This window comes from Gekko japonicus, unplaced genomic scaffold (genome assembly GCF_001447785.1).
Source record: "Gekko japonicus isolate JY-2015 unplaced genomic scaffold, Gekko_japonicus_V1.1 scaffold13, whole genome shotgun sequence".
In the NCBI taxonomy this organism is placed as follows: domain Eukaryota; kingdom Metazoa; phylum Chordata; class Lepidosauria; order Squamata; family Gekkonidae; genus Gekko; species Gekko japonicus.
In genome coordinates this window covers 96,058-117,375 of record NW_015172553.1, presented here as the reverse complement: position 1 = coordinate 117,375, position 21,318 = coordinate 96,058, and the positions used below count along the sequence as shown (strand labels likewise).

Sequence of the window (21,318 nt, the reverse complement as noted above, 5' to 3'; positions counted from 1 at the left end):
GTGTCTGTTGTGGGGAGGGGAAGGGAAAGGAGTTTGTAAGCCACTCTAAGACTCCCAGTGAAGGGCGGGGTATAAATCCAATCTCCTTCTCCTCCTCCTCTTCTTCTTCTTAATGAATAAGCGCTTCCCGACCCTTCCATCATTTTTAGTTCATCCTCTTCTAGAAAAGATATCTGTCTAGAATCGGCTGCAAAGAATGAGTTGTGGAACAAAACTCTCCATTTGGGGCGGGGCTGTGCCTTGCTTGATTTGAACACTTGTTTGGTATTAGAATTTTTGTGGGGGAGGGGGAAGAGACTTGGACAGTGAGAGGCACTGAGTGGGTATGGAGAAGGGAAAAGAAACACACCGAAGTCCTCTCCACCCCTGCAGTCTTTAGAAGCATCGGTAAGAGGAACACAAACGAATGAAGATGGGTTTATCCTAATCCGGCCTCCTGGTTTCCAGGAACTGGAAGGATGCGGCGCTCCCCACTCCTCGTTGCTTTCCCTTGCCGCCCCAACCACGGAGAAGAAGAAGATGAGATTGGATTTATACCCCGCCCTTCCCTCGCGGTCTCAGAGCGGCTTGCAATCTCCTTTCCCTTCCCCTTCCCACAACAGGCACCCTGTGAGGTGGGTGGGGCTGAGAGAGCTCTTTTGAGGACTGCGCTTGAGAGAACCACTCTGAGAGAACTTGTGACTGGCCCAAGGTCACACCAGCAGCTGCACATGGTGGAATGGGGAATCAAACACGGTTCTCCCAGATCGTGTCCGCGCACTTAACCACTACACCAACCTAGGGGTTCTGTTAAACAATTTTATCCTATCCTTAACCATGTATCGTTCTCTTCCCCCTTTTCCACCCACATTTAAATGTACAGGCCCATTCCAGCTACCTCTTCCTTAACCTAACAGAGTAGACTCTAGCCTGCCAAAGCTTACAGGAGCTGTGTTATTTTCCAAGATGCCCAGAGAGTCTCAGTTTTGTCGGGCCTCTTAAGGCTCACAGCACCGTCAGGGTTAATCCTCACTTACTCGGTTACTTGTCATTTGAGGATACTCCTTGTGTTGGAAGGGCCCCCTGGTCCCCCTCCCCCAGTTCCAGAAGATGTTGCATCACACGGCAAGGACTGGCATGGGGACTGGGGGGCAGAGCGGCCGTCTCATGCTTCCCGTTCCCCCTAATATCCGGCTCCGGAGAACCAGCACCATGGGCAGAAGCTTGACCCGTGTCTGCGCCTGCTGCCTCGGTCAATGCCTGGGGATGGTCCCCGTGGGCACCCTGGTGCCCGCCGACACCTTTCCTGGTGCCCAAGTGGGTAGGGCCAGGTGGGACTTTTGCTCCGCAAGTCTTCTGATTGGCTACTGGAGAGCTGATTGGCGGCGCAGGTTTTTGAAAAGGTTGCTTTGACAGCAGCCGCCACCACAGCACAAGGATGTTCACTGCGTGACTTATTTATTTTTATTTCATTTTATTAAACTTATGAATAGCCCACCCCGCAGGGCAAGCGCTGGGTGATTTACAACACTATAAACAGTAATAAATACAGTTGATATATTCACAGTTGATCCACTTCAAAAGGGAATTAGATAAGCATATGGAGCAGAGGTCCATCAGTAGCTATTCGCCACAAGGTATAGATAGGGACTCTGGGGCAGGTGATGCTCTGTCATCTTGGTGCCTGGGGGGGCAACAGTGGGAGGGCTTCTGGTGTCCTGGCCCCACTGGTATTTTTGGACACTGCGTGACAGAGTGTTGGACTGGATGGGCCTTTGGCCTGATCCAACATTGGCGTCTCTTATGTTCTATGTTCTAATTAAAATCACAAATAATAAACATGAAAGCAGAAGGCAAAATAGACTGAAGGCAAGCTGGCCCCGCCTCCTGTGGTGGCCATCTTGCGACTGGCCCCGCCTCCTGTGGCGGCCATTTTGTGCCGGAGCCCACCACGCTGTGTCAGAATTCCAAAGGCGCCTGGAGGCTCAAAAGGGCTGGGGGATCCTAGCTGTGGCCATTTACCTGTCGCTGGGGCGTCCCGAGGAGGATCTTTGTTTAGATGTTCGTTTTCTTCTCCCGTCCGTCTTCCCAGGCACTTGCCGATGATCGCGGCCCTCCTCCACGGCCGGGTCCACCTCAACTTCCAGGAGTTCCGCCAGCAGAACCACCTCGCCTTCTTCAGCCACGTCCTGGGGATCCTGGAGCTCCTCCAGCCGCAGGTCTTCCAGAGCGAGCACCAGGGGGCGCTGTGGGACTGTCTGCTCTCCTTCATCCACCTGCTTCTGGTGAGAAAGAGCGCTCTCTGGAACGCGCAGGAGGCTGCCTCCTCTTGGGTCAGACCCTGGGTCCATCACCGCCGGTATTGCCTACTCAGACGGGCAGTAGCTTTCCAAGGGGAGGGCTCAGTGGCTCAGCGGTAGAGCCTCTGCTTGGCATGCAGGAGGTCCCAGGTTCAGTCCCCAGCATCTTCCGTTTAAAAAGGTCCAGGCAGTAGGTGATGGGAAAGACCTCCGCCTGAGACCCTGGAGAGCTGTAAAGAGGGGCTGTGGCTCAATGGAAGAGCCTCTGCTTGGCATGCAGAAGGTGCCAGGTTCAATCCCCAGCATCTCCAGTTAAAAAAATCCAGGCAGTAGGTGATGGGAAAGACCTCCGCCTGAGACCCTGGAGAGCTGTAAAGAGGGGCTGTGGCTCAGTGGAAGAGTCTCTGCTTGGCAGGCAGGAGGTCCCAAATTCAATCCCCAGCATCTCCAGTTAAAAGGACCAGGCAGGAGATAATGGGAAAATACTTCCACCTGTGAGTCTGGAGAGCTGTGAAGAGGGGCTGTGGCTCCGTGGTAGAGCGTCTGCTTGGCATGCAGAAGGTCCCAGGTTCAATCCCCGGCATCTCCAGTTAAAAGGACCAGGCAGGAGGTGATGGGAAAGACCTCCGCCTGAGACCCTGGAGAGCTGTAAAGAGGGGCTGTGGCTCAGTGGAAGAGCTTCTGCTTGGAATGCAGAGGGTCCCAGGTTCAGTCCCCGGCATCTCCAGTTAAAAAGGACCAGGCAGGAGGTGATGGGAAAGACCTCCGCCTGAGACCCTGGAGAGCAGATGCCAGTCTAAGTTGACAGTACTGACCTAGATGGACCAAAGCAGCGTCATATGTTCATATGTAAGGTCTGAGATCAACGGGGTCTTTCCCATCAACTCTCATCTGGTCCTTTTAACTGGAGATGCCGGGGATCGAACCTGGGATCATCCACATGCGAAGCAGATGCACTGAGCCTTAGCTGCTCCTTGGCGGCCCTAGGTTCCCAAAGCATGACGGATGCCCTATAGCAGACATCAGGCAGGGGAAGCAGACCTCTGGTAACCGGCTGGGACTTTGTGCCCATGCGCCTGTGTATCCAGACACCCCCCCCCCCGAGGGTTGGTTTGTGGAATGCAATGGGTTTAAATTCCCCTGCATGTGGAAACGTCGTGTTTTCAAGGGGGGCAGAATTTGAACCCTTGCCCCTGCCTTCCTCTCTGCAGACGAATTTTATTTATTTATTTTTTGGTACGGAAGAACAGCAAATTATGCAACCTCCAGACTGAAGCAGGGATTCCCTGATCCGTCTTTCCCATCTCATCTGCTTAATGCCAAAGCGCCTCCCAACCCACCCAGAAAAACGCTTCTCTTCCCGTCTGGCTTGGAGAGTGGGCGAGGGAAGAGCAGGGGGGACCGTGCCATTGCTGTGGAGGGGACGAACACATCGGTGGGGGGGTGCCCTGAGTTCAAATCTTGCCAATTCGTACGGTACGGCGGCATTAGAAGGCTGGTAGCTTGTGTAGGGAGTATGCGAGCAGTCTGCACCTCCCCAGCCTCACAGCTGCAGTTTGGGAGAGCGTAGCTCGCAGTGAGCTAGCCCGATTTCCATGTGCGTTTGGGAGGCGTGGGGGGGGGGGGGAGGGGGGGGGGGGGGGGGGGAAGACTGGGGAGCTTCTGGAATCCCTCCCTTCCCCGTTCCGTTCCAGAGCTACCGGAAATCCTCCCGCCATCTGGCAGCCTTCATCTCCAAGTTCGTGCAGTTCATCCACAAGTACGTCACCTCCAACGCCCAGGCAGCCATCTTGTTCCTGCAGAAGCATTCGGACCCTCTCCAGTACGTACCCCGTCCGGGGGGCCCTCTTTGTCGGTACCCCAACTCTGCTTTCGGGTGTGCAATTTGGAAATCGGGGGCGGGAGGGTGCCGAAGGACATCGGGAGGCTGCGGAAGTGGAATGCCCCGGTTGAGTGGCGAATCCAGCAGTCCGCAAACGTTTCGGATTCGGGGGGGCCCTTCTGGTCTTCCCCCAACCCGGGACCCCTTTTCTGTTCCACAAACGGCACTGTTGGAATTCCGTTCTGCAGTTGTGTTGCCGAACGCAGGGAGGGTCTTGACTCCTGCCAGTGGTCTTAGGGTGGGTAATAGAACCAAATTTCAGAAGTCGGATGGTTCTTTCGACCTCCCAGTAACCTCGGCTGGGAGAGAAAGTCCAGAACTTCTTGCCCCTGACCCCAAAAACCTGGTGATAGGATTTGAACACAGACCTCTCACATTCATCCTCTCCAGCGATGATGATGCTGGCTCTCCCGAGGAGAAGTCAGGACTGTTCCTAGAGAGCTAGGACAGCTGTTTGGGCTGTCTGGTTTTAGAATCGTGGAATCATAGAGTTGGAAGGGACCTCCAGGGTCATCTAGTCCAACCCCCTGCACCATGCAGGAAATTCACAAACACACACCTTCAGTGACCCCTGCTCCATGCCCAGAAGATGGGGAAAAAACCTCTAGGATCCCCAGCCAAACTGGCCTGGAGAAAAATTGCTTCCTGACCCCAAAGTGGCAATTGGCATTTCCCTGAAGAAGAGGAGAGATTGGATTTATACCCCGCCCTTCACTCAGAGTCTCAGAGCGACTGTTGTGGGGAGGGGAAGGGAGTTTGTAAACTGTTTTGAGACACCTTTGGGTAGTGAAGGGCGGGGTATAAATCCAATCTCCTCCTCCTCCTGTTCTTCTTGCAAGCAAGAATTCAACTTTGTGAGTTGCTGGCATTAAAGTTATGAGCGAGCAGTTTTGCTTCTGCATCAGTTAGTTTGCTGTGGAGCCCTCCTTCCTGAGCGAAGGCGAAAACGTGTGAGCCGGAGGCTAAAAAACTGTGAGCTGGCTCACGCTAACTCAGCTTAGAGGGAACACTGATCGCAACGCTCCCCGCAGCTTATAGGTAACGTGACTCACCGCTGCTGAAATCGAATAGTACCCGTTTTTGTTTGTGCCTTTGAGAAAGAAGGGCCCCTCAAGCTCAGAGTGCAGGATGAATCTGGTAACAGATAATCTTGACCTGACCTACCTCACAGGGTTGTTGTGGGGGTGAAACAGAGGGGGGGAGGACTATGTAAGGCGATTTGGGTCACCACTGTGGGGAGAGACAGTGGGGTATAAATGAAGCAAATGAGTGTGAAGAGAGTGGACTGTGAGCCGGGAAGTTATGGGTTCGAATGTGCAGCCTGCCAGTGAACTCTGGGGCGGAGAGGATCGGCCATGCTACGGTTTCTCAACCCCCTCTTCCCCCCCCCCCCATCTGCAATACGGAGATAAGAACGCTGACTTAGGATTTCTGCGCGACGCTTGGAACTTCTGTTCTTATTCCGTCATGCCCTTTCTCCCCAGTGACCTCTCATCGGATAACAACGATCTTGCGATGCTGAAGTCCCTCCTGGCGGGGCTGAGCCTGCCCACCACGAACGGCGCTGCCGACCGGGGAGCCGACAGTGAAAAAGACGGTGAGTCTCGTGGTCGCTGGCTGAGTTCGGGTTCAGGGGGTAGCTCCGTGCAGAAGGGCCCGAGATCGATCTCTAGCGGAGAGTGACCCATGTAGCAGGCAGCAAATGGTTTTAATAACATTTGGGAGTGTGGGACTTCAGGAGGGTCTGAGCACCCATAGGGGCACAGAGAACCCCCTCTGTCTGGCTCACACTTAGGAACCACAAGTGGGAACGTTTATCGGGCCAGGCGGAACCCTATTGGCCCTCCTGGGGTCACGTGACACCTGCCAAGTCGGTGGCTGCAGTCCCGCCTTTCGGCCACCTGCGGAGGTGGCGCTAGAGTGCAGTCGTGCGCCCCGACAAAAATAACCTTCCTTTCGTTGTCTAGATGAGGCCGCAGCGGGATCTCTGCCCCTGGTCAGCGTCTCGCTGTTCACCCTGCTCACCCCGGCAGAAATGGCCCCCTATATGAAGAGGCTCTCCAGAGGGCAGACCGTGGAAGGTACGGGCAACGGGCCGCCGTCTCTTTTTGCACGCAGGGAAGGTTCTGCTTCAAGCCGCCCTGCACAATGGCAGTTGAGGGGAGCGATAAATGTTCCAAATGCTGATGTTTGCACACCTGATAGCAGTTCAGACCGATGCCCCTGGTAGAAGCATTGGATTATTTACTCCTTCACACACACACACACAAACACACACACACACGGGGGATTCTTGCATGGGGGAGGTTGCTTTGGAGGAATCTCCCAGCCACTATTTAACCTGCCAATCGGCTCCGTTCTGAGCGGCACCCACGAGCACCGATTTCAGGACTTCCCGTAGTCTTGCAGCGAACCAGTCCGGTTTCGTAGAAGTCGGAACGGGCCGAAATTCCGAGGAGGTCTATCAGTTTCTCCAGGTTTTGCAGACGAAATTGACAGCTGTCTGGTTTCCTCCTTTTTTCTCCCGCGTCCCAGATATCCTGGAGGTGCTGACCGACATCGACGAGATGTCCCGGCGGAGGCCTGAAATCCTCTCCTTCTTTCCCGTACGTAGTCGCTGTTCCCTGTGCATGGCTTTTTTCATGTTTGAATCTGATTTACATCCCTCCCTTTGGATCTCCCCGGGCTGGGGCATTTTGGCAGTCTTTTAGGGGGAGGGTTTACCACGCTGCTAACCCCTTTGACCAAAACAATAGATCGCCTGTGGCGAACAAAGGTTTTCCCATAAGCGATTAGGGAAGCTTTTTCAGCGGGGGAAGAGATTTGGCTGGCTGCTTCTTCCATTGTGTGACATAGACAGGTTGGGGTACAGACTAGTCATGTTTTGTGGGCTGGGAACTTTAGTAGACTGCTCTCAGCGGTCAGCTTATTTTCCCGCTTTTCTTGCCTGGTAGCTGCTAGGAGTGCAGGGCACCTGACGTGTCCCTGCAAGAGAGCCAAGTTTGGTGTGGTGAACCGGGTTTGAGTCCCCACTCCTCCTCCACATGCTGCTGCTGGTGTGATGTTGGGTCAGTCACAAGTTCTCTCCGAGCTGTTCTCTCAGGAACAGTCCTCGAAAGAGCGCTCTCTCAGCCCCACCTACCTCACAGGGTGTCTGTTGTGGGGAGGGAAAGGGAAAAGAGATTGTGAGCCACTCTGAGACTCCTTCGGGTAGTGAGGGGCGGGGTATAAATCCAATCTCTTCTTCTTCAAGTAGATAAACTGAGAGACACACAAGCCCACCTTCTAGGAAGATTTATTTTGTTTTATTTACTGATTTATACCCTGCCTTTTCCCCCAGTGGGGACCCCCGGGGGCTTACATCGTTCCCGTCTTCTCCTATTTATCCCCACAACAACTTTTAGGAGAGCCAGTTTGATGTAGTGGTTAAGTGCGCGGACTCTAATCTGGGAGAACCGTGTTTGATTCCCTACTCCTCCACATGCAGCTATTGGTGTGACCTTGGGTCAGTGACAAGTTCTCTCAGAGCTGTTCTCTCAAGGGCAGTCCTCGAGAGAGCTCTCTCAGCCCCACCTACCTCACAGGGTGCCTGTTGTGGGGAGGGGAAGGGGAAGGAGATTGTAAACCACTCTGAGACTGCGAGTGAAGGGTGGGCTATAAATCCAATCTCCTCTTCTTCTTCTCTATGTGGTAGGTTAGGCTGAGAACAGCAGCCCTACGCAGAAGGGCCCGAGATCGATCTCTAGCGGAGAGGGATGCATGTAGCAGGAAGCGAATGGTTTTGATAACATTTGGGAATGTGAGACTCTGGGAGGATCTGCATGCCCGGAGGGGAGCAAAGAACACCTCAGTCTGCTCTCAGTTAGGAACCGCAACTGGAAATGTTCATTGAACCAATTGGGACCTTATTGGTCCTCCTGGAGTCACGTGAGGTCAGTTCGGTTGGGAAAGACTGACCGGCCAAAGGTTACCCAGTGAGCCTCCGTGGCAGCGTAAGGATTCGAACCCGGGTCTCCCGGATCCTAGTCCGTTCCTCTACCCGCTACACCACCCCAAGTGGTGCCACATTTTGTGTTTCGGGAAGGTCCTCTCTAAGTGCCTCTGTTTCTCCTGCCACCTACCCCCCCCCCCAGACTCACCTGCAAAGGCTGATGAGCTCTCCCGAGGAGACCTGCCGGAAGCTGGCCTTTTGCCTCGCCCTCCGCTCCATCCAGAACAACCCCAGGTAAGAGGCGAAGGTGGCGCAGTGGGCGGGAAAGGGATGAGAACAGGTGTGACAATATACTCCCTTTGAGGATTTAGAAATCTTCTTTCAGGAAGAGTGTGCCGCCCGTATATTCCTCCCCGTCTGCCATCACGGAGGATCTCCTTGGGTGAAAACATGCCTCCAAAGTTTCTTCCCTATTTCTGCTTTCTAAAGTGGGAGGGGGGAGCTTTGACCCACATTCGTAAGACACGAAACTTGGTGCCTGGAGAGAGTTGAAAGCATCACTGGTGCTCCTGTTTTAGCCCCCTTAGCAAGGAACACAGGGGCTGCGCACGTTGCCGATTGGCCAGCGGCTGTCTGCACACATCACTGATTGGCCGACAGCTGGCTGTGCTCATCGCTGATTGGTCGATGGCTGGCTGTGCACGCTGCTGATTGTCTGACAGTTGTATCCCTTCCGCCCCTCCCTCCTATTATTCCGGAGTAGTTTTACGACATTTTGCAGTTTAAAAAAAATTATTTTAAATGAGGCGCTGAATGAACCAATGTAGTAAATGATAAAAGTTCGTGCAGATGTTCTTTTAAGCATATATCATTTATCATCTAGATTTCTAAATCGCTCGGTCCCTGAGCACTCAGGGCGCTGAGCGATGAGCAACGACAATACAAAATGTATCTTCAGAACAATTCCAGCAGTTTAAAAACTAATTAAAACAGTTTCACATCTAGCAGCATTCAGATGGCGTTGGGGCATCTAATTTCAACTTTGTCCTCTTCTCATGGGGGAGGGTAGGTGGGAGCATAGTTGGAGAGGGGGGAGGAGGAGGGAGCGCCAGCCACGATGGTGCCCCTTTTTATAAACTTGTAACCAGCCCAGAGGCGGTGAGGAAGGCCTCCGCCTCGTAGCCTGTCAGAACTGCAGGCCCCTGCCTATGTCCCGGAATGCTCCGGTCTGGCCCGAGACCACGACAGTGAGGTCAAGTCCCTCCCAGACGCCTTTTCAGCATTTGTCCGTTTTGGGTTTCCAGCATCGCGGCCGACTTCCTTCCCACCTTCATGTACTGCCTCGGCTGCCGTGACTTCGAGGTCGTTCAGACGGCCCTGAGGAACCTGCCGGAATATACCCTCCTTTGCCAAGGTGAGTTAGACCGATAACGCTTCATTTATACCCTGCCTTCCTCCCCAAAAGGGACCCAAAGCACCTTACGTCATTCTTTCCTCCGTGTTATCCTCACAACAACCCTGTGAGGTAGGTTAGGGATCAGTGTTCCCTCTAAGCCAAGTTAGTGTGAGCGAGCCCACAGTTTTTCTAGCCTCCGGCTCACACATTTTGTCTCCGCTCAAGAAGGGTGGGCTCCAGAGCAAACTAATTTATGCAGAAGCCAAATTGCTCGCTCACCACTTTAATGCCAGTAGCTCACAAAGCAGAATTTTTGCTCAGAGGACTCCGCAGCTTAGAGGGAGCATTGGTTAGGGTGAGTGCATATCCGGCCCAGGGTTACCCAGCAAGGTTCCATGGCATGAGTGGGGATTCGAACTCGGTCTCCCAGATCTGAGTCCAACCCACTGACTGCGATGCTGGCACTCAAGAGCCAGCTAAGGGGGGGGGGGATAAGAGCAATGGTATTATTGAATTTTGGACACGGTATATTGAGATCTTGGCTGACACCAAACCCACCCACCCACCCCCATCGCTCAGAGGCATCCCCCAGAGTGTTGCTATCCGCTACCACCTGCAGATTGATTGCGCTTTACGAGATGTTTTCTGGGGCCACCCTTGGTCGCTAAACCGGTTCCTTTTGTCTTTTTGTCAGCCTCTTTCCCCCCCTCTCTGCCCCAAGAAAATCTAAAACGTTTATAAAATTAGGCACGGGGTGGAGAGAGTTGACAAAGAGAACTTTTTCTCCCTCTCCCAAAAGAAGAAAATTCAAGGGCATCCGATGAAGTTGATGGGCAGTAGGTTCAGGACGGACAAAAGGAAATACAACTTTACGCAGAGAGGGATTAAAATGTGGAATTCAGTGCCAGAGGATGTAGTGATGGCCACAGGAATAAAAGAGCTTCAAAAGGGGATGAGATAGATTCATAGAGGATAAGTCTCTCAATGGCTGCTAGCAATGGTGGCTGAGGGGAACCTCCACATTCAGAGGCACTAATCCTCTGAATCCCAGTGCCAGGAGGCAACATCCGGGGAAGGCCTCAGCCTCTGTGCCCTGCTGTTGACTGTACAGAGGAACTGGTTGGCCCCTGTGTGAGACAGGATGCTGGACTAGATGGACCACTGCTCTGATCCAGCAGGACTCTTCTGAGGTTCCTTTCAGGGGGAGGTCTCGGCCTCTCTGCCCTGTTGTTGGCCCTCTAGAGGAACTGGCTGGCCACTGTGTGAGACGGGATGCTGGACTAGATGGACCCTCACTGGTATGATCCAGCAGGATTCTTCTGATGATCTTATCAGGAGAAGGCCTCAGCCTCTGTGCCCTGTTGCTGGACCTCCAGAGGAACTGGTTTGCCCCTGTTTGAGACGGGATGCTGGACTAGATGGACCACTGCTCTGATCCAGCAAGGCTCTTCTGATATTCTAATCAGGGGAAGGCCTCGGCCTATCTGCCCTGTTGTTGGCCCTCCAGAGGAACTGGTTGGCCCCTGCGTGAGACAGGATGCTGGACTGGATGGACCCTTAGTGGTCTGATCCAGCAGAGCTCTTCTGATGCTCTTCTTGGGAAGGCCTCAGCCTCCATGCCCTGTCGTTGGCCTTCCAGAGGAGACAGGATGCTGGAGTAGATGGACTATTGGTCTGATCCAGCAGGGCTCTTCCTATGTTGTTATGTTTTCTACGTGGATCCACCTTGTAGTTTACTTTCCATGCTTGATTTCCCCGTGGGGGCCCCCCCCCCAATGCTCTTACAGACTGGCTTTTCCGATGTCCTAAGTTTTTTTCTAAAAGGCAGGTGACATTTAGGTGCCAAAAAGCCCCAGAGGGCCAGAAGTGCCTTTTCCCCGCAGCGCTTCAGAGGTTGGGTGCGGACTTTGAATCTGGTTTGCAGCTCTCCTTCCTGACAAATGCTTGCCGAGCGTGCCTGGCAGGGGGGCAGGGGCATCACAGGCTGTGTGTTTTGGTCCAAATGTCAGCTGGCAACCTTTCCTTTGATCCCTGGCAAATATTGGCAGAGGTTCCCATCGGGCCGAGATGATTCTGATATTTGGCAGCCCCGGTGGAGCGTGTCTCAACTCGTTCTCTGTCCTTCCTGATAGATTTAAAATAAAAATAAAAATGAACCTTTGAACAGTACAAGGGGAAATTCCGCAGCCGTCGCCCCAGCAGGACGAGAGCAGCCCCAGAAATTAAAGAAGGTGTCTGTTCAGTAGATTGCGCCTCTGCTGAGTGTGACTTATCGGTGAATCCAGGTCACCGGAGAACCAGCAGGGTAGCAGTGGCTAAAACGTCGGGGCTGATTTGTGTGGGGGGGGGGGGGGGGGCTGAGTTAGGGTTAGGGTTCCCCCACAGGTGTTAGATCTCACTGGATGACCTTGAACTCCTCCCTTGCTGTCAGACACAAACAATCCACAACAGGGTAAATAATGGGCGAAGGGAATAAAGCTATGTGCCCAGTTCTGATATCCCTCTGAATCCCTTTGGTGAATGAGGCAGTTGTGATGGAATGACTATAGAATCATAGAGTCACAGAGTTGGGAGGGACCAGACAGGCCATCTGGTCCAACCCCCTGCTCAATGCAGGATCAGCCCTAGAGGATCACTGGCCAGTGTTTGTCCAGCCACTGCCTTGTAGTATGAATGGGAATATGTACAACAGCTTCAAGACTGCCAGGGAGGGGGAACTCACCACCTCCCGAGGCAGCCCATTCCACTGTGGCACAACTCTGACTGTCAAAGAGTTTTTCCTCCTAACCAACCATATACCTTCCCGCCCTTAATTTAAATCCATTATTGAGAGCAATGCTTCCTCTAAGGTGTGGAGTCTTGTGAGCAAAAATTCTGCTTTGTGAGCTACTCGCATCAAAGTTGCGAGCAAGCGATTTGGCTACTGCATAAATTAGTTTGTCCTGGAGCCATATCCTTCCTGAGCGAAGGCAAAAACGTGTCGCCGGGAGGCTAAAAAACTGTGAGCTAGCTCACACTAACTCAGCTTAGTGGGAACATTGATTGAGAGTCCTCTCCTCTGCTGCCAACAGGAACAGCTCCCTTCAGATACTTCAGTCCTGTCCCCCCATGTCCCTTATAGTTAATAGCCTAAGGCCGGCCTCTGGGCGGATAAAAAAATCCACAGATTGGGGCCAGCTCAGGTTACGGTCTGGCAGAAAAATCCAAAATTGCCCGGTGCGGCCAGGCAGGTATTCCCAGGAAAGTCTGGAAGAAGCCGAGAGCCGTTCTCTGATGTTGACAACTCCCGTCCCACTACCCCTGCCGGGACTGGTGGTTTAGGCAAATTCAGCAAGGAAAGGTCTGTCAATGTTAGCCAGGAGATCTTAAATAGAGACTCCGTGTTCAGAGGCAGTCTGTCTGAATGCCGGGCAGCATGCAGGGCAGGGCATTCTACTTCAGAGGGATCTTCTGTATACAGTATCATAATGCCCTTGTATAAATCAATGGTGCGACCTCATTTGCAGTACTGTGTACAGTTCTGGTCACCACACCTCAAAAAGGATATTATAGCATTGGGAAAAGTGCAGAAAAGGGCAATTAGAATGATGAAAGGGTTGGGACACTTTCCCAGTGAAGAAAGGTTCAAGCGCTTGGGGCTCTTTAGCTTGGAGAAACGACGGCTGAGGGGTGACATGATTGAGGTTTATAAGATTATGCATGGGAAAGAGCAGGTCAAGAAAGAAGTACTTTTCTCCCTTACAATACAAGAACTTGTGGGCACGCGCTGAAATTGCTGAGCAGTCGGGTTAGAATGGATAAAAGGAAATCCTTCTTCACCCAAAGAGTGATGAACACATGGAATTTACTGCCACAGGAGGTGGCGGCGGCTACAAGCACGGACGCCTCAAGAGGGAATTAGATAAGTATATGGAGCAGAGGTCCATCGGTGGCTATTAGCCACCAGGTATAGATAGGAACTCTCAGGCTGGGGCAAGGGATGCTCTGTATTCTTGGTGCTGGGGTGGGGGGCAACAGTGGGAGGGCTTCTAGTGTCGTGGCCCCACTGGTGGACCTCCTGATGGCACCTGGTATTTTTGGCCACTGTGTGACCCAGAGTGTTGGACTGGATGGGCCATGGGCCTGATCCAACACTGGCCTCTCTTGTGTTCCTAACGTGTGGTTTCCCTCCTCCCAGAGCACGCAGCCGTGTTGCTGCACCGGGCCTTCCTGGTTGGGATGTACGGGCAGATCGACACCAGCTCCCAAATTTCGGAGGCCTTGAAGATTCTGCACATGGAAGCAACGGTATGAGGCAGGGATCAGAGCAGAGGACCCAAAACGCGGAAGGAGGCAACGCCAAGGCCCGCCTCCCTCTCCCCAGCGTCGCGACGCTGCCGGTAGGGACAGCCTCAGAGAAAACACTTTGCGATCCGTCTCACGCTCCAAAGCGGGGCGAAGGAGACCTCGAATCCACGAGAAAGCGTTGACTGAAGGCAACGTCGGCGCGGACGTGGAGGATGCTGGCCCTCATCCTGCTCTGAACGTCCCTTACGTGGAAGTCGGACAGATTCGGAGGCCGGAAAACAGGATTTTGATATATTTTTTTTAACCTGTTGTCAAGTGGGGGAGCTGAGATGGTAACCGAGGCGGGGCACCCCTCTTTGGCGTTGTGTGTTGACTTCCCCTGAATGTTTCTGTTCCCGACCACCTCTCCCGAAACGGGAGCACAGCCAGTGCTGCATCTTACAAAACCCCAAAACGTTTGTTCCTTTTTAAAAAAGAAAATAAAACAAGTTACTTCTGTTAATAGTTTAATTTATACCTCTCGGTTCCATTTCCCTTTTTATTTTCACGCTGCGCGCAGAGTCCATGTTGCCGCTGGTGGGGTGTACGATCCTTTTCTTAATTTTAAATTTTATTTAGTTTATTTATATCACAACTTTGGTGCAGCGGTTAGGAGCGCGGACTCCAATATGGGAGGACCGGGTTTGATTCCCCACGCCTCCACATGCAGCTGCTGGTGTGACCTTGGGTCCATTACAAGTTCTTTCAGAGCTGTTCTCTCAAGACCAGTCCTCGAAAGAGCTCTCCCACCTCCCTCCCAGGGTGTCTGTTGTGGGGAGGGGAAAGGAAAGGAGATTGTAAGCCACCCTGAGACTCCTTCGGGTAGTGAAGGGCCGGGTAGAAATCCAATCTCTTCTTCTTGTCCCCAGTGGAGATCCAAAGTGACTTATGTCATTGTACTTTCTCCTCAGTTTTATCCTCACAACAACCCTGCGAGGTAGGTTAGGCTGAGAGTGTGTGACTTGCCCGAGGTATAGCACCCAGCAGAGCTTCCATGGCACGAGTGGGGATTCAAACCTGGGCTTCCCAGTTCCCCGCTTTAACCACTACACCACACGGAGTCTCATTTTAAAAAATTAAAAATTGCTTTTTCATTTTTTCCCCTCTTATTTAAAGGAACATAGCATCAGTAGAGCATATTAGGTGCCTTCGGGGAGGGGTGGCCCAGGGTTTTTGACTCCGCACAACGAGAGGGTCCATAGTTGGGTGTCACGGGGTCTGCATGCAAATCTATCACATTTCCGTGGTTACGGAGGCACACTTGACAAAACATTCTAGCAGGGTAGGTAGAAGAAGGCAGAGAAAGATGTTCCTTTCTTCTTTCGCACAACTCGTGGGCACTCAAGGAATTGAATGAGCAGTTGGCTTTGAATAGATCAAAGGCAGTCCTTCACCCAAAGAGTCATTCACACGTGGAATTCACAGCCGCAGGAAGTGGTGGCAGCTACAAGCATAGACAAGAGGGGATTGGAGAAACATCTGGAGCAGAGGTCCATCGGTGGCTGTTAGTCACAATGTATTGATGGAACACTGTCTAGGGCAGAGATGCTCTGTATTCTTGGCGCTTAGGGGAGCAACAGTGGGAGGGCTTCTGGAGTTCTGGCCACACTGGTGGACCTCCTGATGGCACCTGTGTTTTGGCCCCTGTGTGACACAGAGAGTAGGACTGGAGAGGCCATTGGCCTGATCCGACATGGCTTCTCTTACGTTCTTATGTCTGGGGCAGTGATGCTCTGTATTCTTGGCACTTTGGGGAGCAACAGTGGGAGGGCTTCAGGAGTTCTGGCCCTGCTGGTGGACCTCCTGATGGCCCCTGGGTTTTGGCCACTGTGTGACACAGAGTGTTGGACTGGATGAGCCATTGGCCTGATCCCACAGGGCTTCTGCTGTTCACTTGGATCCTTGTGCGTTGTTTTTCCTTCTTACCCATGCATCCGGGAAGGGAAAGGATAGCCCAGTGGTTGTGGGGGCTTTGCGGGCAGAAGACCACCACAGTCTCCACTCAGAAAGATTGCCGGTCGGAGCAGCTGATGTGGACCAAGATAGCTTCTAAATTTCTACCATCTGGCACCAGCGGGTTCTGCATAGATTCCACTTTGGATTCTGGAAATAACGACTGCATTTCAAGCCCCTTTTCCTGCTCATCTTGGCACTTCTGAGCAGACAGGTCCCCGATCACGTTTCACTGCCCCCGCCAAGTGTTTTTAGAAAGCGGGCAGAGCCAGGTGGGTGTAGTGGTTAAGTGCGTGGACCGGGTTTGATTCCCCACTTCTCCACGTGCAGCTGCTGGTGTGACCTTGGGCAAACCACAGTTCTGTCAGAGCTGTCCTTGAAAAAGAGCAGGTTCTGTCAGAGCTCTCTCAGCCCCACCTACCTCACAGCAGGGTGTCTGTTGTGGGGAGGGGAAGGGAAAGAAGATTGTAAGCCGCTCTGAGCCTCCCTTGGGTAGTGAAGGGTGGGGTATAAATCCAGTCTCTTCTTCTTTTTGCCCAGCAAGACATTAGAGTGCCCACCAGAGATTTGATTGGACATGGTGATCTTTAAAAAACGTTTCTTTGGCTGTAGCTACCAGCGCTGTGGATGGACCTTCAATGTGGCAGCCATTTTGTGGCTGGTTCTGCCTCCTCCGGCAGCCATTTTGTGGCTTGTTCCGCCTCCTCTGGCAGCCATTTTGTGGCCGGTTCTGCCTCCTCCGGCAGCCATTTTGTGGCTGCGCCCACCACACTGTGTTAAAATTCCAGAGGTGTCCCATGGGCTCGAAAAGGCTGGGGACACCCCATCTTGGCACCTCTAGCAGGGGACAAGTGTCCTTCCCCTTCTCACCGCTTGAAACTGATAAAAATGGAAGGCAGAACCACCCGGAGGAACAGGCCTTAGCGATTTCCGAAGGCCCCACCGACCGTTTGGAAGCCAACGGCCCTCATGCATCGAGGTGCCTCTCCCTAAAAGATGGCGAGCAGTCAGAGAAGCCTCTTCCGTTTTCCCGTGCGAGACTGAGCGGCTGCAGGAGACAAGCGGATATAAATGAAGACCCAGTAGGAAGGAGTTGCGAGGCGAGACGGTAGCCCTCCCGAGGCATTGGGCGGCAGGGATTGATCGTCTCCAGAGCTGTTTTGAGGGGAGACGGATAGCGCCTGTCTTCTCTGCTTTGGCCCGTCTCAGGGAGGAGCATTTGTCCGGCACGAAGGTCCGTGGCTTAGAATACAGTTCAGCCAGAGGCCTTCGGTGCTTCTTAGTTACACTTCAGATTTTAACGGGCTGTCCTTCATGTAGAAGGAGACCCGTGAGCAGGGTTTCTAGGAGCAGAAGATTGTTGGTGGAAGGGCCTGCTTTCAAAGGATCTCACACGAAGCTGAGCCGGCTTTGCTGGGAGGGCGGGGTAAAAATTTAATGAAACAAATAAATATTGAAATCAGGTCGTTGGTCTATCCTGGTCAGTCTTGTCTACTCAGACTGGCAGCATCTCTCCAGGGTCTCAGGCAGAGGTCTTTCCCATCGTCTACTACCTGGTCCTTTCAACTCGAGATGCCGGGGATTGAACCTGGGCCCTTCTGCATGCCAAGCAGAGGCTCTCCCACTGAGCCACAGCCCCTCTTGACAGCTCTCCAGGGTCTCAGGCGGAGGTCTTTCCCATCACCCACTGCCTGGTCCGTTTTACCTGGAGATGGCGGGGACTGAACCTGGGACCTTCTGCATGCCAAACAGATGCTCTAACACTGAACCACAGCCTCCCTTTACAGCTCTCCAGGGTCTTGGGTGGAGGTCTTTCCCATCACCTCCTGCCTGGTCTTTTTAGCTGGAGATGCCGGGGACTGAACCTGGGGCCTTCTGCATGCCAAGCAGATGCTCTACCACTGAGCCACAGCCCCTCCTCATAGTTCTCCAGGGTCTCAGGCAGAGTTCTTTCACATCACCTCCTACCTGGTCCTTTGAAATGGAGATTGAACCTGGGACCCGGAGGCTTGTGAAATTATACATGGGGTGGAGAGAGTATGCCAAGACAAATTTTCTCCCTCTCTCCAAATACTGGAACCCAAGGGCATCCAATGAAGCTGGTGGGCAGTAGGTTCAGGACAGACAAAAGGAAATACTCCTTTACACAGAGAGCGATTAAAATGTGGAATTCAGTGCCAGAGGATGTAGTGATGGCCATGGGAATAAACAGCTTTAAACAGGGATTGGACAGATTCATGGAGGATAACTCGATCAATGGCTACTAGCCATGGTGACTGAGGGGAACTTCCACATTCAGAGGCACTAATCCTCTGAATCCCAGAGCCAGGAGAAGACATCAGGGGAAGGCTTCAGCCTCTCTGCCCTGTTGCTGGACCCCTCCAGGTTGGCCACCGTGTGAGAGGGGATGCTGGACTAGATGGACCCTCCCTGGTCTGATCCAGCAGGGCTCTTCTGATGTTCTTCTCAGGGGAGGGCCTCAGCCTCTATGCCCTGTTGTTGTCTCTCCAGAGGAACTAGTTGGCCTCTGTGTGAGATGGGATAACTAGATGGACTATTGGTCTGATCCAGCAGGGCTCTTCTGACGTTCTTATGACCTTCTGCATGCCAAGTGGATGCTCTACCACTGAGCCATGCCCCCCCTCCAGTGGCAGGTTTTAGGATAGACTCCTTAAAAGTACTGCAGCCAGTCACAAGAAATGCAACTGAGCTAGAAGATCAGGCTCAACAATTAATGTGCCTGGAAACATTGATTTGAAGGTGGTCTGGGTCACCTTGTCTTTCTGCGCCGTCGCTCAGAGGATGACCAGAGAGCGAGGAAGGTTCCTGGTACCCCTTATCTCAGTAGCATCATCTCTGCTTAGCATGTGAGACTTTGTGAGCCTGCATCCAGGTGCGGAATTCTGACCCAGTATGGGTGCAGCCACAAAATGGCTTCCAGAGGAGGTGGAGCCAGCCACAAAATAGCTGCTGCTGCTTACCGTCCTTCGCACAGCGGAGAACCTTGTATTGTGGTGGCAGCTGCTGTTGAGGCAACAGCCTTAAAACTCTGCACAGCTAATCAGATCTCCAATGGCCAATACGGGAGCCTTACTGGGCCAAAACCCCACCTGGATCCACGGCAGGCTCTTTCTGTAGCAGGAACTCCTTTGCATATTAGGCGACACACCCCTAAGGTAGCCAGTCCTCCAAGAGCTTACATTCACTCCTGTAAGAAGAGCTCTGTAAGCTCTTGGAGGATGGGCTGCATTAGGGGTGTGTTGCCTAATATGCAAACGAGTTCCTGCTACAAAAAGAGCCCTGCGGCAGGCACCACGTTGGGGACCCCTGATGCAGAACACCCCCAGTTCAGTCCTCAGCATCTCCAATGAAAGATATTCGGATCGAGGCGATTCTTAAGGCCTCCGCTCGAGACCTCGGAAAGCCGCTGCCTGTCCAAAGAGACGAGGCGGCCCTTGATAGACCGAGAATCTGAGCTGGCTGAAGGCCAGTTCCGGGTGGCCGGGGGCAATCTACTGTCTCTCAGCATCAGGGAAAGGAGAGCCGTCATCCTTCACAGCGGCAGGTGTTCCTTAAAGCAGTGACAGCGGTCCGTCTTCGTCACCGCATCTCGTCTCCGTCCAGACAAGCCTGTTTGCTTTCCGCTTTTGATCAACCCGTCCACACTAATCCAACAGCATCCTCCCAGCCTTGTAAGTACAATTCTCCTTGGGGCAGTTCGGAGGAAATGGATGGACCCAGAGAGCTGGTATCTAAAAGACACGGGATGCCTACAAAGAGAAGTGCTTGTCGCCACCATTCCATAGAAGGAAAGGAGCTGTTTTCTGTTGCCCCAGAAGGTCGGACCAGAACCAACGGATTCAAATGAAATCAGAAGAGTTTTCAGCTAAACGTTAGGAAGAACTTCCTGACAGTTAGAGCAGTTCCTCAGTGGAAGAGGCTTCCTCAGGAGGTGGTGGGCTCTCCTCCTTTAGAGGTTTTCAACCAGAGGCTGGATGGCCATCGGACAGCAATATGGATTCTGTGAACTTAGGCAGATCATCACAGGGAGGGCAGGAAGGGTTGCCTCAGTGCTTAGTTCTCGTGGCCCTTTCTCACACGCCCAGGGAAATGCTGGTTGCTACTTTGGGGTCAGGAAGCAGTTTTTCTCCAGGCCAGTTTGGCCAGGGATCCTGGAGGTTTTTTGTCATCTTCTGGGATTGGAACAGGGGTCATGGGGGGGGGGTAGTTTTGAATTCCCTGGTGGAACAGGGGTCATGGGGGGGGGATTTTTGAATTTCCTGCCTTGTGCAGGGGGTTGGACTAGATGGCCCTGGAGGTCCCTTCCAACTCTATGATTCTATGAGTGCAAAATTCAGGGGTTTGGTTCTAAAAAAATCAGCCCACCTTTCCAAACATCTAGTAGCCACGGCACGCTATTTTGTTAAAAACAAAAGGCCCATGTCGCATCCAAAAAGGTATACCTTCCAAGTGTACGGGAGTAAGATTTACCCATCCCACAAAAAGCCCACCTCTTTCTGGTACGAAGGCATGCTGACAACAAAGCCGTGCAGAGGGCCGACAGCCAGCCTCTTTGGAGGGGCCTTAGTAAACCTGCTGCTTCTCTGGATCAGAAACGACTGAATGAACCGCACCTAATGTGGAGAGACAACAGAGTCACCCACTCCCTGTCAGGAACTCATTGGAAATCAGGAATCCTCAAACAGGGAGTCATACAGAGATGTGGCAGGAAGCTTCTTTTGAGTGGAAAGCGGGCTCAAGAGCAGCTTTGTTTTTCCACAAAGTGCTGGCAGTTCTCTTACCAGTGAGCCTTGGAGGAAATAACTATGAAGGAGGAGGAGGAGGAGATTGGATTTATACCCCACCCTTCACCCGGAGTCTCAGAGCAGCTTACAATTTCGTTTCCCTTCCCCTCCCCACAACAGACACCCTGTGAGGTAGGTGGGGGCTGAGAGAGCTCTTTTGAGGACTGCTCCTGAGAGGACAGCTCTAAGACAACTTGTGACCAGTGTTCCCTCTAAGATGAGTTAGCGTGAGCTAGCTCACGGTTTTTTAGCCCCCGGCTCACACATTTTTGTCTTATCTCAGGAAGGAGGGCTCCAGAGCAGACTAATTTATGCAGCAGCCAAATCGCTTGCTCACAACTTTAATGCCAGTAGCTCACAAAGTAGGATTGTTGCTCACAAGGCTCCACAGCTTAGAGGGAACATTGCTTGTGACTGACCCAAGGTTACACCAGCAGCTGCATGTAGAGGAGGAGTGGGGAACCAAACCCGGTTATCCCAGATTAGAGTCCGTGCTCCTAAACACTACACCAAACTATGAGAGGTTGTTTTTTTTTAATTCCCATCTTCCGGGTCCAAATCTCATGCCACCATAATTTCATGATGCTAATTATGCTTCCTCTGCATGCCTTTTTCAAGTGCCGCAGCACTGAAATCACTTTGAAAAATCCAGAATGTTTTCTTCAGGAAGCTAAACTCCTGGTGACATTTCCTATTGCTGGGCAATTTTATTAATAAACCACGAGATCCATGTGACTCCCGCAGTT

At 52.6% G+C, this 21,318-nt stretch overlaps 1 protein-coding gene and 1 non-coding gene across 2 annotated transcripts in view; both read left to right on the top strand.

Annotated features, from left to right (window-relative positions):
* INTS1 (integrator complex subunit 1) overlaps positions 1-14,220 on the top strand; it is a 75,410-nt gene extending 61,190 nt beyond the window's left edge. Inside the window, 8 exon segments of the mRNA XM_015421145.1 lie at positions 2,072-2,264; positions 3,974-4,101; positions 5,646-5,758; positions 6,129-6,242; positions 6,697-6,767; positions 8,295-8,386; positions 9,397-9,506; positions 13,666-14,220. Coding sequence (XP_015276631.1) covers positions 2,072-2,264; positions 3,974-4,101; positions 5,646-5,758; positions 6,129-6,242; positions 6,697-6,767; positions 8,295-8,386; positions 9,397-9,506; positions 13,666-13,781 — 937 coding nt within the window. The 3' untranslated portion in view covers positions 13,782-14,220.
* Positions 2,935-3,006, top strand: TRNAS-GGA. Its single transcript has one exon. It is a non-coding gene; the product is annotated as a tRNA-Ser (tRNA).
* Positions 14,221-21,318: the final 7,098 nt, after the last annotated feature.